This window comes from Mytilus edulis, chromosome 1 (genome assembly GCF_963676685.1).
Source record: "Mytilus edulis chromosome 1, xbMytEdul2.2, whole genome shotgun sequence".
Taxonomy (NCBI): domain Eukaryota; kingdom Metazoa; phylum Mollusca; class Bivalvia; order Mytilida; family Mytilidae; genus Mytilus; species Mytilus edulis.
This window is the reverse complement of record NC_092344.1, coordinates 63024845-63044038: the sequence shown is the minus strand read 5'-3', so window position 1 is coordinate 63044038 and position 19194 is coordinate 63024845. Positions and strand designations below refer to the sequence as shown.

The 19194-nt window shown below is 31.9% G+C and overlaps 3 protein-coding genes across 4 annotated transcripts in view; 1 reads left to right on the top strand and 2 right to left on the bottom strand.

Moving 5' to 3' along the window:
* LOC139486455 (MTRF1L release factor glutamine methyltransferase-like) overlaps nt 1-19194 on the bottom strand; it is a 40001-nt gene that overhangs the window by 2287 nt on the left and 18520 nt on the right. The window contains exon 8 of the mRNA XM_071271342.1: nt 669-764. Within this exon, the coding sequence (XP_071127443.1) occupies nt 669-764 (96 nt within the window). The remainder of the gene's footprint in view (nt 1-668; nt 765-19194) is intronic.
* On the bottom strand, nt 4577-12031 carry LOC139486475 (uncharacterized). 2 transcript variants are annotated; one of them, XM_071271365.1, is made up of 6 exons: nt 11885-12031; nt 11359-11461; nt 10797-10889; nt 9616-9747; nt 6245-6461; nt 4577-5554 (listed from the first exon to the last, which is right to left on the bottom strand). In XM_071271365.1, exons 1-6 carry the CDS (start codon nt 11923-11925, stop codon nt 5109-5111), a joined length of 1032 nt encoding a protein of 343 aa, XP_071127466.1. In that variant the 5' UTR covers nt 11926-12031; the 3' UTR covers nt 4577-5108. The 2 variants fall into 2 exon arrangements, with proteins under 2 accessions (XP_071127466.1, XP_071127475.1); XM_071271374.1 differs by lacking the exon at nt 9616-9747.
* On the top strand, nt 12501-19164 carry LOC139486465 (uncharacterized). The gene is made up of 5 exons (XM_071271353.1): nt 12501-13366; nt 14464-14701; nt 15413-15602; nt 16514-16653; nt 17634-19164. The coding sequence occupies exons 1-5, from the start codon at nt 13212-13214 to the stop codon at nt 17982-17984; spliced, it is 1074 nt and encodes a 357-aa protein (XP_071127454.1). The 5' UTR covers nt 12501-13211; the 3' UTR covers nt 17985-19164.

Sequence of the window (19194 nt, the reverse complement as noted above, 5' to 3'; positions counted from 1 at the left end):
ATTTAAAGATTGCATGAACAAAATATTGTTATTTGCTTTTGTCAAATTAATACACACCTTCAAAAATTTGAAGGCTGTAATTTCATTTGCTGAAGTAATAATTTCCAGATTAGAAAGTAAAATGGAGTGTTGCAAGATCAGTGTAAGCAAAGATTGAACACAAGATCTGTATTTTTTTTTATCAAATTGCATTCCTCTGATAAAAAAAAACTGACTTTAGATATATAAAATTGTCATATAACTGCCTTTAGTATAAAATGACAGTAAAATCCTAAAAGTTAAGTAAAAAAATCCTGTGAAAGTACATCATAACAGAACTAAAAAGAAGTAGGTTTGGTACAATTAAAACATTTAATCCCGCTGCAATTGTTTGCAGCTGTCATAAGTCAGGAATCTGATGTTCAGTGGTTGTTGTCAGTTTATGTGTTTCATAAGTGTTTCTTCTTTCTTGTTTTTATATAGATTATAATGATGAATTTCCCGTTTGAATGGTTTACACTAATAATTTTTGGGGTTTTTAATAGCTTCCTGTTTGGTGTGAGCCTAGGCTCCTTGTTGGACACTGTACCTTGACCTATAATGGTTTACTTTTATAAATTGTGACTTGGATGGAGAGTTGTCTCATTGGCACTCATACCACATCTTCCTATATCTAAATATTTGCCTACCCTCCAACAGAAAGAATTTGTGGAGCCAAGTACAAGATCTGTCTAACAACATCAAGTCCATCTTTACCGCCATTTAAAGCATCTCTGCTCTCATATCTGAAAAGAAAATTAAAATATCTGCCATTTTGGTTTTTATTTACCAGCTGATCTAGCCACAGCCAATGTGACCTATGCCAGTAATGCATTGTAAGACAAACAAAACTAGAGGCTCTAAAGAGCCTGTGTCCCTCACCTTGGTCTATGTCCATATTAAACAAAGGACACAGATGGATTCATGACAGAAAATTCTTGCTACTTACAATTTACTCTATCTATATAGACTTGGCCCTTTAGATACAGAGGAAAATATTTTGTAAAAATTTACAAAAATTTACCAAATTAATGAAAATTGTTAAAAATTTACTATAAAGGGCAATAACTCCTTAAGGGGTCAACTGACTATTGTGATCATGTTGACTCATTATTAGATCCTACTTAACTGAACATTTTTGCTGTTTACAGTTTATCTCTATCTATAATAGTATTCAAGATAATAACCAAAAACGACAAATTTTCTTTAAAAATTACCAATTGGGGGGCAGCAACCCAACAACCAGTTGTCCAATTCATCTGAAAATTTCAGGGCAGATAGATATTGACTTAATAAACAATTTACCCTGTCAAATTTGCTCTAAATACTTTGGCTTCAGAGTTATAAGCCAAAATCTACATTTTACCCCTATGTTCTATTTTTAACCATGGTGGCCATCTTGATTGGTTGGCTGGATCACCGCACACATTTTTAAACTATACACCCTTTTTATTATTGTGGCTAAGTTTAGTTAAATTTGATCAAGTAGTTTAAGAGAAGATGATTTTTGTAAAAGATTACAAAAATTTACGAAAAATTGGTAAAAAATTACTATAAGGGCAATAACTCCTTTAGAGGTCACTTGACCATTTAGGTCATGCTGACTTATTTGTAGATCTTATTTGCAGAACATTATTGCTGTTTACACTCACTTACGGGTCACTTTACAGTTTATCTTTTTATCTATAATAGAATTCAAGATAAGAACCAAGAAGGGCAAAATTTCCTTAAAATTACTAATTCAGGGGCAGCAACCCAACAACCGGTTGTCCAATTGATCTGAAAATTTCAGGGCAGATAGATTCTGACTTGATAAACAATTTTACCTCGGTCAGATTTTCTCTAAATGCTTTGGTTTCAGAGTTAAAATCTACATTTAACCGTTATGTTCTATTTTAAGCCATGGTGGCCATCTTGGTTGGTTGGCTGGGTCACCGGGCACATTTTTAAAATTAAATACCCCAATGATGATTGTGGCCAAGAAGTTTAAGAGGAGAAGATTTTTGTAAAAGTTAACAACGATGAAGGACGCCAAGTGATGAGAAAAGCTCACTTGGCCCTTTGAGCAAGGTGTGAGCTAAAAAGACAAGGTTTCATAAGAGCCAAATTACATTGACCATGAAATTAAAAATTAAAAAAAATCTTTCATTGATGAATTGTCAGGATGATATTATGTGCTGGGTGACTGTTTGAAAACCAAATTACAGTATAGCGGGTTATTTTCACAGGGTGCAAAGTTTCAGAATAGAACAAAATTGCCAAAATAAATTCTGCCAATTTAAAACAGCACATGCAAAGGTATTGATAAAAGTTTTGAATCCGCCAAAATATTTCGTATACCTTATTCAATGAAAATTGCGAAATTTTATACCCGCGAAAATAACCCTCTATACGGTAATCAACAAAACAGAAGCATTCAATTTTTATGATTACATTTTAATGCTAAAACAGAAAAATCTTTTGTTTTCCATACACATTTGTGTCACATTGGCATGAAGGGGTCTCTGTGGTGGTCTAAGAAGTCAAGCTAATGTAACAATAGCCTTTGAACACTAAGATTGTGAGTTCAAATCCTGTGCATGCAGGTGTGCTCGACTCGAATCTTAATTGACTATGATTGTCAGTTTTCCTACTGAAGATTGTGGTTTTCTCCGGCATCCTCCCACAAACAAAACTGGTAAAAAAAGCACAAAAGAGCTGAAAAAGCCATTAAACACCAATCAATAAAGGAATGCATGTGATGTCATGGATGTTGGGTATGGGATATGGTGAATAAAACATACTTTTGAAACAACTAGTCATTATCATCTGCCAATCAAAATGATGGAGTTTGTTTGAAACACCTAAACATAACAGATTATTTTATTAATTTAGAGTTTATTAAGAATTCTAGAAAGTAGATCGATATGCATTTTCAATTTTAACTGAGATTGTGTCAAAGTGCAAAACATAAATACCACTATCTGCTGTGTCCAATGCCATTGTAATTTGAGAAGATATTATTTTTTTTAATCATTTGTTGGCCAATGGTAATCATTATATGAGTACATCATAACACTACATTGACCATTCTGGAATAGCAATACTGGATAAAAGTACATTGACCATTCTGGAATGGCATTACTGGATCAACCATTCTAGAATGGTAAAACTACATTGACCATTCTGGAATAGCAATACTGGATAAAAGTACATTGACCATTCTGGAATGGCAATACAGGATCAACCATTCTGGAATGGTAAAACTACATTGACCATTCTGGAATAGCAATACTGGATAAAAGTACATTGACCATTCTGGAATGGCAATACAGGATCAACCATTCTGGAATGGTAAAAGTACATTGACCATTCTGGAATGGGAAAACTGGATCAACCATTCTGGAATGGTAAAAGTACATTGACCATTCTGGAATGGGAAAACTGGATCAACCATTCTGGAATGGTAAAAGTACATTGACCATTCTGGAATGGCAATACTGGGTCCAACCATTCTAGAATGGCAATACTGGATCGACCATTCTGGAATGGCAACATGGGATGGACCATTCTGGAATGGTGACAGTACATTGACTTTTTTGGAATGGCAATATCACATTGACCAATTTGGAATGGTCTTAGGTCTGTTACTATATGGATCTTTTTTTGTTTGGCAGCAGTAATAACTTAAGCAGAGCATCACTGTCTTGCATGCATCGTGGGAGTTTCATTTCTATCAGGTAACAAAGACCATGAAAATATGAGTAATAAACTGTTCAATTTTGTTTTCTGTTGGAGAATTGTCTCATTGGTTATCATATCACATCTTCTTATTTCTATATTCAAACACTATACTTTTGAAAAAAAATTGAAACACCAGTGGAATATAATTTATGACTGAAACTTTGTAAAACTTGCATGTAAACAGACTTAAACCATGAAATTTGCATTTTGGTCAACAGCATCATTTACAGAACCTGACTAATAACAAGAAATGACATACCAAAAAAGTACTTGAAGCTACTAAAACCTACTGGTACCAAAAAAAATATCCATTTCAAGTGATAAATAGAGAACAATATATATTTACACTTTGGGTATTCAGCTGAATTTTGTCTCCAAATGACCTCAGATTTGTCTCCAAATAACCTTTTGAATTGTGATGCAATTTTTTATGGGAACTTGTGTGTTTTTCATTAATGGTGGATTAATTTGCATACAAGTGTAATTATGTCTATACAAGTTATTCATATGTTTTTTATTCCCTTTCTTATTAACTATTCAGGCACAAACCATCCATTTTTCTTTTGGGATTTATTTTCTAAGAACAAACATTTTCTCTTTTTAATTAGATGCTTTTTGTGATAAAATAAAGTATACAAGACTTTTTTTTTTAAATTTCCTCCCAAAATCTATGTCAATTAACCAACTATGTTTATTGTTTTCCTTATTAATTAATGTTTGAGAAAATCTAAGTTAAACCATTTAAAGATTATCAAAAGAATGACAAACCCACAAAACATTGAATGAACATAACCTTAGTTAAAATTCAATATAAAATAAGATAAACACAAATATCTATGACTTTATAACACCAGAAGTTTATTTCCTTCTATAAAACACAAAATTTTCCTGTGCAGTCATTATTTTTCATATTTTTATCTCTACAGTACATATAAAACATGCTAGTTTGATACAGAATAGTTTTACTTTGTATTACAAAATATATATGAGATGAATAATTTACATATGTTGTAATTTTATTTCTACCATTTTACATTTTTTATGTACACATTTGATTTATAAAATATTAAAAATTATTAAGGTGGTACGTAACACTACAGGGAGACAACTCTTGAAAAATCAACTGAACATTTTAATCTAGTACTAATAGTAAAGAGAAATTAAGCTTCTCAATGATGTCATACTGCTATATTATCCAGTGACATCATGCCCGTAAATTATGTGGTTCAAAATCTATAACTTTTTATACTTTTCTGAGCAGGTCAAAGTAAATGTTTTGTCAAAATTTAATGAAAATTAAAGGAGCCAAATGCATTTGAGTGAAAGTGTTGTGTACCACCTTAAATTGTACAAAATATCAATTATTTTCAATTGCTGAATAAGTCTTGTGATGTACAGTTTTCTGGCGGCTGTGTTTCAGCATTACTTTCATTCAACAAATCAGTGAGTGAATCTGTAAGAGATTCATCTTGAATAAAAGCGCTGTCACTTATATCAATACTTGTATCAGAAAAACCCGAGTCGTTACTGATGGTCATGGTGTCATCTTTTTCAGTACATATGGATTCATCAACAGCCTTAAGTATTTCATTTTGTTTTTTTACTAATTTCAAGAAAGCCTTTTTTTTATATGTATTCATGATTGTTTCAATGTTACAAATTTGTGTTATATCTTTTCCATTTAAAGTCACTGTGAATTTAATTTCAGGATTAAAATCCTTCAGCACACAATCATCCAAATCAGCAGTTTCAGATGCTTCCTGGCAATATTCTACAAATACTGCAGGAATCACATTCTTTGTTATTTCCAATCCTGCAAATATACAATTAAAAAGAATTACAAACAGTTAGGAGATTTCATCAAATTTAAACTTGCATGAGCAACACAATGGTTGACACCTGTAGTTGGTACTTATCATTGTTTTTGTACTTAATATTATCTTATTCTCACTAGTTGTTGAACCTATTTTTCTTATGGTAAACATTCATTTTTGCATTATAAAAAATCAATGAAATGTATGACCAGTCGCTTTCACATTAAAACTGCATTGTGACGTCACATGTCCTTTTCAAACATTTTTAAACGTTTGGAAGAAATTACATCATTGTGACCTTGAACTGTCACCAATGACCTAACAAGTAGCCAATGAAAATGCTGCAATATTGTTTCAGGAGGTTTCATTGGCTAAACAAATAAAGGCATTTTTGTATAACACACAGGACAGTGTAATATGAGAACTATCTATTCATGCCAGAAATAGAAAACATACCCAAACCACACGAAAAACATTATTAGCCCCAACTATGAACTTGTTTGTCATATTAAATTCTTTATAATGCAGCTTTTAGATTTGAGGGTGTCAGATAAGTTTATGATTGTGTTAATTCAGTTTATTCTTTAAATTTACAGGTATTATGAAAACTGAACCCTTGTTTAAATATTTATAAATTACGTTTTTGCTTTTATCTTCAGGTAATTGTAATACAACTTAATTTCTAATACCTATAAATCTGTCAATTCCATCCCAATGGTCTGGATATATCTCTTTACACGAATTTGGAGTTTTACATTTTGTTATTTTCATCATACACTCCTCTAATTTTTTTCTTTTCTTTGCAAGTTTAACTTTTCTAAGTGACACTTCAATTGACTTGTCAAGGGCATCTTGAAGAAAAGATGTCCTGTCTTCATCTTTGATGCCTTGAAGTTCTTTGAATAGCTAAAATATATAAGCAGAGGATAATTAATAAAAAACTGCATTTTTGTCAACCAAATTTTTCTACCTACATGTAAGCATTGAGAAAAGAGTTTTAAAGAGGATAATATACAAAATTTAATGAAAAACAAAATCAATTCACAAACAATTTTTACATGTACATAGCAACATGATAAATTAGGAAGAGCAAGCCCTGTTGTCCTCTTCCTTTTCTGTGCAAGTCGTATATTTGTGTAAGGTACGCAGTATGTAAAAAATAAACAAAAACAAAATGCTGCTAATACACTTGTGTGTGCTGATATAAGTCACAGTTGAACAAACATGGATTTGATGTTTTAATTTATTACTATTTCTTATTCACTGGTTGACAAGCTAGATTATTTTTAATTTATTTTCATGATTAACACTAGATGTGTTTAGAGTTAATCCTACTGACATTTTATTTGATTGTATAAATTTAAGACCACTGAATTTTCAAATTATTAACAATCAAATCCTTAATTGTGCACGGCCACTTTCATTATCATGGCAAATGACCATGCAGTGACATACAGTTATTTGATTAACAAAATTTGATTGTCAAACTATTTTCTGTAATGCTATTTTAATGCTATTAATTTTGCCAACAAAAATGCACAGTAATAAATAGTTTGAATCAACATATTAAAATATACATAAAGGCAGTTGTTTTTCTTGATGTTTAATGTTTTAAAATTTAATACAACAGATTCTATCCTTTGAAGCTGCTTATATAGTCAGACTTTTGTTGGGAAAATATGTTGAAGGCCATACTGTGACCTATAGTTGTTTATTTCTGTGTCATTTGGTCTCTTGTTAAAAATTGTCTCATTGGCAATTACACCAAATCTTCTTTTTATAAAGTGACCTAGTAGTAAACTAATAACAATTTTACATCAGTTTGTATTTTTTGACTGATGAAGAGATGTCTCATTGATAGTCATTCTAAATCATACATCATAAAGTTTCAGGTCAATGGCTTGATGCAAATCTTACTTCAGGTGCAAATAAAATTTTAAATTAAAAAAAACCCAACCATTTGCTTTATATTCTGGTTACATCTGTTGCATGCCTACCCTACATAGACATCCTGAAGAAAAAAAAAATGCCCCCTCCCCCCCTTATTTTTTTCTGACACCCCACCACCCCTTTTTTTTTAAAGAATTTTTATTTTTGTTAAATGTGGTACAATTTTAGAGATATCCATACACTTTCACACAAGTTATTGTCTAAAAACTAGAAAATGCTTCTTTTTGGCCCCTTTTTGCCCCTCATTCCAGAATGGTTTTGGCAATTACACTCAAAATCAATCCCAACCTTCTTCTTGCTACCATTTCAGAGCAATAAAAAAATTGATTCACAAGTTATTGTCCGGAAACTAGAACAAGAGTGCACATGCTGAAATGTCTCGCCTTCTTTACTTATCATTGATATTATGTTGATAGTGCTAACTATATAGCTTTACTACAATTATCACATAAACTTAACATTTACCAAGAAAACTAAACATTGGTCGGGTTGTTGTCTCTTTGACACATTCCCCATTTCCATTCTCAATTTTATTGAGCAATGAACCGTATAAAAATGAAGTCAAGGTCAGATGGACAATGGCAGGCAGACATATACAGCTAACAATTCTTCAATACAATAATTTCAGTTGACCTATTGCTTATAGATTAAAAAAACAGACCAAAACACACAAACTTAACACTGTGCAATGAACCATGAAAAGAAGGTCAAGGTCAAATAAAACTTGTGCGACTGAAATATAGATCATACAATATTTCCAATCATAGAATATAGTTGACCTATTGCATATAGAATTAAAATAAAAGACCAAAACTCAAAAACTTGACTTTGACCACTGAACCATGAAAATGAGGTCAAGGTCAGATGACATCTGCCAGATAGACATGTACACCTTAAAATCATTCCATACACCAAATATAGTAAACCTATTGCATACAGTATAAGAAAAACAGATCAAAACACAAAAATTTAACTATAACCACTGAACCATGAAAATGAGGTCAAGGTCAGATGACACCTGCCAGTTGGACATGTACACCTTACAGTCCTTCCATACACCGAATATATTTGCCCTATTGCTTATAGTATCTGAGATATGGACTTGACCACCAAAACTTAACCTTGTTCACTGATCCATGAAATGAGGTCGAGGTCAAGTGAAAACTGTCTGACGGGCATGAGGACCTTGCAAGGTACGCACATACCAAATATAGTTATCCTATTTCTTATAATAAGAGAGAATTTAACATTACAAAAAATCTTAACTTTTTTTTCAAGTAGTCACTGAACCATGAAAATGAGGTCAAGGACATTGGACATGTGACTGACGGAAACTTCGTAACATGAGACATCTATATACAAAGTATGAAGCATCTAGGTCTTCCACCTTCTAAAATATATAGCTTTTAAGAAGTGAGCTAACACCGCCGCCGCCGCCGGAACACTATCCCTATGTCGAGCTTTCTTCAACTAAAGTCGCAGGCTCGACAAAAATGCTTGTTTTTTGCCCCAAATTCCCAAATCGGAGGGACCAACACCCCCAAAAACAATCCTAACCTTCCTCATGTGGTATTGAACCTTTTTGGTGAAGTTTCATAGAGATCCATAAAATTTTACTAAAGTTACTGTCCGGAAACCAATCTGTCTACAGGCGACGACAACGTGGTAGCAATATACAAACACATTTTTTTTGTGGTTGTATAAAATTGGATAGGAATGAAACTATGGAAAATGTCAAGAGACAACAACCAAACCAAAACGTACAAAAACAATTTTAAGCCCACCGGAATGGGTCTTCAACAGAGATGAACTAGAAGAAAAAAAATATTTAAGACTGACAAAGGCTATAGGTTCTTGTCTTAGGACAGGTGCACAATCTGGCAGGGTTACACATGTTAGTTGTCGTTTGTTCATGTGTTACATATATGTTTTTCCTTCTTTTTTTTTTTATTTACATGAATATATATAGCTGACTATGCTGTATGGGCTTTGCTCATTTTTGAAGGCCGTATGGTGACCTATAGTTGTTAATGTTTGTGTCATTTTGGTCTTTTGTGGATAGTTGTCTCATTGGCAATCATACCACATCTTCTTTTTCATAAGTACTTACATTCTGAGGGATGCTTTTAAAACTTCCATTTTTCTGTTGAAATTTTGTGACAAGCAAATTATACAATTTCATGTTAACTTGTCCATAGTTTGCCACACTGACAATGGTGCCAACACTTTCCTTTGCAACTTCCTACAAAGAATTTAATATGTTAATAGAACATCGAGGCAGAGTTTGCACTGTCAATTGCCATGTTTAAACCATGTCAGTTTGATGGGACCTTAAATCTGAGGCCCAGTGTATAGGGATATGTTACTCTCTGTGCATGTAAAAAAACTCCTAAATATTTTCGTTAAGAGTAGGCTATTTGGGCTGTTGCAATGGCCAAATTTTTTAGGGACCCCAAAACTTTCTCATCAGCATGGACACTCTAAATTGCAGATGTGGTAAAACCCTTTTCAGCATCTAATTAAGAAAAAACTAATCTTATATGAAATGTTAACTTATTTTTTAGTTGGTTGCACTTTTGCTCATCATAAACTACCAAAATTTAAAATTTTCCCCTGATCCTGGATATATGAGAGAGAAACAGACTGATGAATGGACCAGAAAACAAAATACTCTCTACAATCATGGGGCCTAAAACAATGCTCAATGGAGATGTCATCTTATTACACCTTATAAAATAAAATTGAGAATGGAAATGGGGAATGTGTCAAAGAGACAACAACCCGACCAAATAAAAAACAACAGCAGAAGGTCACCAACAGGTCTTCAATGTAGCGAGAAATTCCCGCACCCGGAGGCGTCCTTCAGCTGGCCCCTAAACAAATATATACTAGTTCAGTGATAATGAAAGCCATACTAATTTCCAAATTGTACACAAGAAACTAAAATTAAAATAATACAAGACTAACAAAGGCCAGAGGCTCCTGACTTGGGACAGGCGCAAAAATGCGGCGGGGTTAAACATGTTTGTGAGATCTCAACCCTCCCCCTATACCTCTAACCAATGTAGAAAAGTTTTCAAATTGCCACTAAAAAGTGTGTATCTTTTTTGCTACAACATAGTGTATTACTGAAATTCTTTTATATATGTATACAAAATTGTCTGAGTTGCCTCTCCGTCTGAAGCACCATTTAAGTGAATTATAAATAATGTATTGCAAATATCTTTTCATTCAGGATCATACCTTTTTTGTTATTGCATAATAATAATAATAAAAAAGAAATAGTTTCACCTTCATTTCTATTTCAGAAAGCATCTGTGCCACACTTGCTGGAAGAGATGTTTTGTTTGCTTCTTTTAGTTTTAAAGCCTGGTAAACAGTGTCCTGAATATAAAAAATCAACACTTAAATGTAAAAAAAAATGCATGTACGTCAACTTATGTTATTGTTCAACAAATGGGTCATTAAAGAACAATGTCTTCTTTAGCAAAATTACATTATTAATATTTTTAATCAAATTTCCATCTTATATAACCAATATTTTTTTTTCAAAAAGCTAAATGTGACTGAACTACAGGAATGTCAATATCTACAAAAGTCCATGGCAGGATGTTCTGACAAAAATCTGCAGAGTTATGAATAGTTACCTTGAACTATAACTCATCAAACATGATCACTTGCAGATAATATACCAGCTCAATATTTGAAGGTGTTTATAAAAAAAATTGATGCAAAATGATTGGATGACGGACAATCATAATATTAATCATTTCAAAGATAATTGAGTTTGATATGTCAAAAAATTATCATAACAATATGACATGATTTGTTTTTTTTAAACAATCTTGATTACCTGAAATGTTGGTTTGAGATAAGCTTGTGTGCCATTGTGACTATTTGAAACAGTCATTGCCTCTTGTTCATTCAATCCAAAGTAGAGATGGATCTGTACATTTCTAAAAGAAAAAACATATTCATATATTTGTTAATAATTTAAAATAAATTAAATCATTCAAAACACAATCCTTTGCCTTGGATTGTTGAATGGCAAAAACTGAATGCACATGTATTTACAACCACTGGTTCAATGCCACGGCTGTTGAACATTTCGTCCCTGAGGGTATCAACAGCCCAGTAGTCAACATTTTTGTGTTGATATGAAATAACAATGGTATTTTCATTTTTTTATAAATTGACTTTTTGAAATCTATGAAATATTCGAAATACTAATGATTTTCTACCTCCATATTTGGCACAACATTTTTATATGTATTGTCATCTCATCAGTGGCCCTCTTCAACTGACCTTATCACAATGTGCATGATTTGTATCGTATGTGTATATTTGAAGAAATAATGGTGTAATACATTAATTCATACCTAATTTCATCCAGATAGGCTTCCTTTGCCAGATTTTGCATGGCAGTTCTTAAATGATTTCCACCTAAAGTATATAGCTGGTATGTGGATAACTTTTCTGCTGAAAATTCTGATCTTTTCTTCACCTGAATAATAGTTTATACATATCATATAAGTTGTAAATTTGACGGAGGAATAAAATGCACATAAAGGAGCAGCCTGATAAGAACACAGAAGTCCAAACCTGATCATTTTGGGCAAGTATTGACCCATAACACTCAAGCTTAATACATCTCTGAATTATGGATTGTGATTATGGACGCATAGTCTTTTTAAATTTATGCCATGTGAGCTAAAAATAATAAATAAGAAACAACACCAACTCTACTAAAAACCAGGAGTGGAATCAGGTGCACCGGCAGGGTAGGCATTTCCATACTTAGTTATGAATGTGCAAACATTAAATATTATAATATTTCTTATATGATTTGCATATCCACAAATACTTAAATGTGATTGGACCGTAAGAGCTTCTTCCTTTGGAAAGAGAACTTTGTAGTGTATTCATGCGCAATACATAATGGAATTCAGATGTGTAAAGAAAGTTTAATATAATAAATTATAAGTAAGGGGCAGGATTTTTTTTTAAAATTTTAGGATTTCTCACAATTTATTTTGCTATTTCTTTGTCTATAGTCTAAAAACAGATTTACTTAGTATTGCAAAACAGCACAGTGTATTGCACAACAGCAAATTGTATTGTGCAACAGCATGAAATCTTCAATTGAAAATAAATCATTAACCCTTTCATCCCCCGACGTTGCTTTGAGGCATCGCCTGACGTTGGCCCGATGTTGCTTTAACAAATCATTTATCCAATTTCAAGTTCTGTGACGAAACATTTATACTATGACAGAAAACTATTATATGTCAAATATTTAATTAAAATCCAAATTCAGCCTGTATCAAGCATGAATATTGTGTCCTTTTCTGCCCAAACTGATCAGGATTGGACCTCTGGGGTTGTATCCAGGTGCGATCGGCGAAGCACATTTTTATTCACATAATAATGCAAGATCAATTAAAAACTAGAGTTCAGAGGTCACAAAAATCATATCATACTGCAAAGTTCAGGTTTATGGAATTGGAAACCCTAAAAATAATTTTGACCAATAAATAAAAAAGGAGGTGCTGAATTGCATAAAATTACCAAAAAATCTGCAGCCGGTTGTACATTGTCAACGTCACAGACAAGGTGATATAATGTCAGTGACTGTATATCACCTAAAAGTAGACAGTCAACGCATTTTGACTGCTCAAATAGAACAATTGCAGTATAACTATACATATGCATCTCCATGTTAAAAAATATCAACATTTAAATTTCAGATATGTAATAGCATTTTTGTGTCTACTAGTTGAACTGGGCATTTTCAGAAAAGTCAAGTTAAGTTTCCTGATGAAGGGTCATACCCATGAAGATATTGACCAATTATTCTCCAGGTATAGTCATAAGTTATGCATTATGTTTATCTTATCAGTTGAGGTTTATTTTGTGTATAATTGAATTTTAACCAATGTGGTTTGAATTTACCAAGGATTCACTTAAAGAATATACTTTAAAGTCAAATTTACTTTTTGGGCAGAAATCTAAAACTTAAAACTGATACTGTAAATCACAAGGTTATTAGTAAAGGAATTAATTAAGCTAAGAATATTGATAGGTTATGAACTCATTTTTCAAATTTTTGTGAAAAGGCTTTCTCTAACTTATTCCCTTTTTGGATGACGTCAATATGTCTAAGCTTAGAACAACCTTAATTTCCAATAACAAGATTGAGTTTGGACCCTATCTGTCTATATATATATATATATGAAATATGTAATATGCAAAAATATTTAGACATGAGAACCAGTCTATGCAATTTGTTAGACAGCTGTCTTTCCAAAAAAATGCATTGCTTTTTTTGATATTTGGATAAATGTATTAATGATGTATAAACCCTACATCTTTATTTCATAAACAGTATCAATGTTTACAATTGATATCCAAAAATATAACATGGATGGATGGATGGCCAGTGACAAGTCAGATGCATACTCAGGAAGAGAACATGATAATGCTAAATGAATATTAACCCTGCTAAATGTACAAGACCCAACACAATGATCAAAGTGGATAGGGATTTATACAAGTTGTGATAACATGTTTCCCAATCCACTATGAATAAACATGTTTAAACTAAACCGACATGCTGAAACTGATATTTATCCTGCTAGCTCACAAGGTAACAGTTGGCAGGAAGACATGTCACCTTATCAAGACACATTATTCTGACTCTGGGTCTGCCAGTCTTTGCTTTAACGTCTTAATGCAGCGTGCTTGGTGGAGAGGCAGCAAATACTAATTTTCAAGTATTTGGTTTGATCTGGCCAATGGTTAACTCAGCAACCTACCGCACTCGAGGTGAGCACACCAACTGTTACACCAAAGAGGCGTTCAAAAATATGAAAATTGAAGTTTTGAAGTATTTATGTTTTAATCAATATTAAGACTCTTCAGAACAAAATAATAAAAAGGGGTTACTATTTATCTTCAGGTTCTCAGTTTGGCTCAATAAGAATAATGCCCTTTCCATGGAGGAGTTAATCAAAGGATTTGAAGATTCTTTTACTCCAAATCCTATTGGAGTAGAACAATCTATGGTTTATAACTTCAGTGAATGGATCATGAAATATATCAGTCCAATGAGAAAACATTCACAGCCACATGTGTTTAAAATATTTAAAGTAGACAGAAAGGCCAAAATAGTATGCAAACAATGGACAACAGACAAGGTTTGTAGATTCTCAATTTAAACAAGTAATAAATACCAAATTTCAGTTGAAAATGAAACAATGATTTTCGTTCCAGGAATTTGTGTAAGCCATATGTAACCTTCATTTGACTCAAAACTTAATACATCCATCTGAATTTTTTAATTTAATACCGGTAATTAAGATTGGCAATTAATATTATTGAGTAAAATTTTAAACTGTGTCTTTTGACTAACATTTATTGTAACTAGTTTTAAATAGCTAAATATAACACATACTGAGACAAATAATGCCTTTAAATAATGATGTTATGCTTGAAGCCATGCAAATGATTAAACACAATATTAACAAGCAATTTCATTATTCAAATAATCGCATTTTATATTTAACAGATATATCATGTTCTTTGTGGTATTTGCAAAAATAGCAGTTGAGAGAATGTTAAATTTTGAGATCCACCAAATGTTATCGTTCAAAAACGCATTGATGATCGTGACGTTACAAGCGTCCAGTCGGATAGAGTATTTTTTGGCAAATTACTCGGCAGAGAGGGTAAAAAAAAGGCATATCTTTTTTGCATATACCCCAGCGATGTTAATAAAATGAATGATTTTCAATTGATAACTGTAAATCGGTGAAAAATCTCACCAATTTACAGTTATCAACCAATCAAAACCCAGGATTCTTACATAAGATGTAATTATAAAAAAAAAATCATTGTTTTTTATTCAGGTTTATAAAGAATGTGTTGGGTCAATGGAGTACTTAATCAATGAAATCCCAAAAGATGCACCCGAGGCAATTTGTCCAATTTATAATGAATTGGACAAAGTAAAAGATTCCATAACTCTTGCAAAACCATTTCTGACCTCCAGACAGCAAACACAGTGGCAAAATTTTTTCAAAGATAAAGAGGAAGAAGGTAATTTTTTAGTCATTTATCACATATTTGATACAAAAACAATGCAATTTCAATGAGAGAGCCATATCAGCCTTGGTGTGCAAAAGATCCCTCTTATTAGCTTTAAAGAGTCATGTACAATGGTGACATCTATGAGTTTGTTATATGTATAAAAAAAACCTGCCATGCATAATACAAATTGAATCTCACAGCAATTACAAATGAAATAGAATAATCATTTTGAATCCACATCTTATGATGCATTTGTGGAAAAAATACTTCTTTGTAGTTTGTCAGTGAAAACCAGATGTTAAGTGGTGATGGAATTTATTATGGAATTTAAAAAAAAATAAGAACAAAGATTAAAGATCGAACATATAAAAACAAAGGAAAAGCAAATAAATTGAATAACTAATTTGTCTTTTATTCAATTGATTTAAATTCTACATTCATGATCAAATTTCATAAGGTAAATATGTGATATATATCATTACACAACATATTGCATATGCTTGCAAAAAGTCATTATACTGGAAAAAAATTCAAATTGAATCCTTGTCTGGTCAATGTTAAACTTTATACTAAATACAAAATTGTTAATAAATTTCTGAAAAAAAAAACAAAAAAAAAACCTGATTATTTCATAGAATTTTCTAAGTCACAGGTCCATGTTAAACATGCAGCAAAAAATGTTCAGACTGGAGCTAAATTCATACTCGATCTGTGAAGTCCTAGTAATGATAACACTGTACAGTCGAAACCAGATTTTCTGAATTTCAGGATGTATGTACGAACAGAATGACAGACAGAGCGCATACCTATCTATTCCTTTCAACAAATAAATTGAAATTGCAGGATAAAATCAATGTTAACCCAATCAACAATCATTCAAACTACTTGTATGAATATGAGTTTTATTTTTTATTCTTCAGAATTTGACTTCAAGGCAGAGTCCAACTTTAAACTTTTAGAATTATCTGAGTATGTGAAGCAGAAAAGACTTGAAAAATCAAGAAATTACCAGCCAGTTACAATTCCACAAATAGTTACTGATGATAAAGATATGGAACCAGTAAGCATTTAAAGCAATATTAGTAAAATAAGTAGAATCAATCATAATATTATAAGATTCTGTTCTTTATTTAATTCCACCTTATGTACTAATGCTGTATTTTGATTGGATGAGAAACATGGGATTTTTCACCTATTTCTATATACTGAGATTTTCTTGTCTCTGCTGGGGTATTTGCCATTAGGGAATTCCATGTTCCGGGGTATTTGCTAGCAAATACCATGGCAGATGGGGAATATCATGTCTAAAAATAACTCAATGAATTATTTTTATTCTAATATGACAAATTCGTGCTCATTCTATATATATGGTTTTAGATGAAATATTTAGGATAAAAAGCATCATTATTGAATTTGGACTGAATGACGTAAAAATTCTGAGAATGACGTCATAAATAAAACTCAACAGAAAGGAATTGTCAACCGGTCACATAAAACTGGAATCCACTTGTATTACACTTAACTCTCAACCGGTATTTTTGGCAAATACCCCTTGCAAGCATGATATATTTGTATAGTATACTTTCCTATTCTGAGCTTTAATCATACAATTTGCAAAATCCTGCTATGAAAGAGTGTGTATATACTTAATATGTCTGTATATCAAATGAAATTTACAATGCAGTCTTCTGAGATGTACCAAGACTTAGAGTTTGTATGTGGCTTCTCAACCAAGCATGCAACATTAAGGAGGCTGGGAAATACTGGTCAGAATAATGTGTTAGGGTAAGGTGACATGTCTTAAAAAAACTGTTACATTGTGTGCTATGCAGGGTTAGTAATCATTTCTTATTATCATGTTATCCTGCTGAATATGCATCTGATGTGATACTGGATGCTAAACAACAATCATCCATCCATCTTGAAGACTAGGTAAAATTACTGATATTGCAGACTATATACCTTACTTTGATAAATTATTTAAAAAATACTCAATTTATACTGCTTAATGTTGTTAAATTCAAATATTTATTTTTTCAGGTGGTAATTGGAAAACTAACAGCAAGTAAAAAATCTAACAATATCACATCACTAGCACTAGAGGTTGGGCAAATGGTGCTAGTGGATATTGAAAAATATGCTGATGAGTGGCCACAGGTTGGACAAATACTAGAAATTGCAGCTGGATTGGTTAAGATTCACTGGTACAAAGGCAGCAAGACAGGACCTTGGTGTCCATGTACCATTCCTGTACCAGGAAAACGAGGAAAAAGAATGCCATGGATTGAAGAGATAAGGGCAGAAGAAATATGGAATAATAATTTTAACTTAACCAACAAAAACTGTTTGACAAAGCAAATTAGATATGCCATTGACAATTATGACAATTAAGGGGGCTCCTGGGTATAAATAAATATTTTTTTCTAATATAGGATTTCGCTATCTTTTTTCATAATTGAACTTTATCATATACTTAAAAGAAAAATGAAATAAAAAAATGGGGTCAACGTTCATTTAAGCTCAAAATCTGCCTCCAGGAGAAGCATACATTTTTGTGTATGTCCTTTATTTCTGTTGAACTAATAGGAGAAATAAAGGTAATATCGAAATAAAAAAATAACCTAATTACAGAAATTGCTTAAATTTTACTATTATTTAGTTTATGTACAGCTTATTTGAAAACAATAATAAAAAATGTAGGTCACCGATGAGTTAAAAAAGATATTTTTAATTTAATGCCAAAAATGGTATTTTTGCACCAAAGGGAGATAATTTGAAGCTTTTTCAATGATATAAACATTTTAGAAGTCATCTGTGGACAAACCGAATCGATTTTTTGGGTTGATTTTTGTACCATATCATAAAGTATCAACTAATAGTGTAATAAATAAAACTTGTAATGAAAAATTAAAGGTTTAATTATTTACTGAAATTTTTGTACCCACGAGCCACCTTAAATCAAAAATATTTATGTGGTTCAAATTTCTTGTTTTTTAAATATTTTTATCAACTCAATATTTGGAAAGAAATTCCCCATTGATTTTATTCATAAACTTTTGAACGAAGGTTACTTGAAATCTGTTCTTCTGAAAAAGTAATAGAAAAATATGTCTGACTAGAAAAGTATACAGTTTTCATTCACATTTAATTTTTTAATGCTTATCATTAGCAATTTTGCCAAAACAACGTGTAAAATTTGAATGCATTTTTATCTGCCCTTGCTACTGTATCATTTGACAATTTCAAAATCATTTAAAATCAGTATCATGAATGCATGCAAGACAGCTCACTGTGTGGACTCTTTCTTATTTAGTTTGAATTAAATGTTGTTTAACATAGTGTTGGATATTATAAGTTATATGGTTCGCTACTGACCCCATACGGATCCATAGAGGGTTAGTAAAATCCATAGGGGCTGAGGCCAGAGGCTGAGTCCCCTATGAATTTTAGTCATCCTCTATGGATCAGTATGGAGTCAGTAGTTAACCGTTTAAACAATTTATCGGAAGCTGGACTTTTTCTGCAGCGTTTTGTTGAAAATTAAACAACAACATTAATAGATGACGTCGCCATTAATTAAGAAATAATTGATGCCAGCTAT

What these genes read in the sequence shown, in the direction of transcription:
- LOC139486475 (XM_071271365.1), bottom strand. Translation starts at nt 11,925, where the DNA reads ATGCAAAATCTGGCAAAGGAAGCCTATCTGGATGAAATTAG. An exon ending in GCCTATCTGGATGAAATTAG is followed by an intron (nt 11,462 to 11,884) that starts GTATGAATTAAT and finishes TTTTTCTTTTAG; the next exon opens with AAATGTACAGATCCATCTCT. An exon ending in TGGAATTGACAGATTTATAG is followed by an intron (nt 5,555 to 6,244) that starts GTATTAGAAATT and finishes GTATATTTGCAG; the next exon opens with GATTGGAAATAACAAAGAAT.
- LOC139486465 (XM_071271353.1), top strand. Translation starts at nt 13,212, where the DNA reads ATGCATCTCCATGTTAAAAAATATCAACATTTAAATTTCAGATATGTA. An exon ending in CAAAGATAAAGAGGAAGAAG is followed by an intron (nt 15,603 to 16,513) that starts GTAATTTTTTAG and finishes TTTATTCTTCAG; the next exon opens with AATTTGACTTCAAGGCAGAG. An exon ending in ATGATAAAGATATGGAACCA is followed by an intron (nt 16,654 to 17,633) that starts GTAAGCATTTAA and finishes TTATTTTTTCAG; the next exon opens with GTGGTAATTGGAAAACTAAC.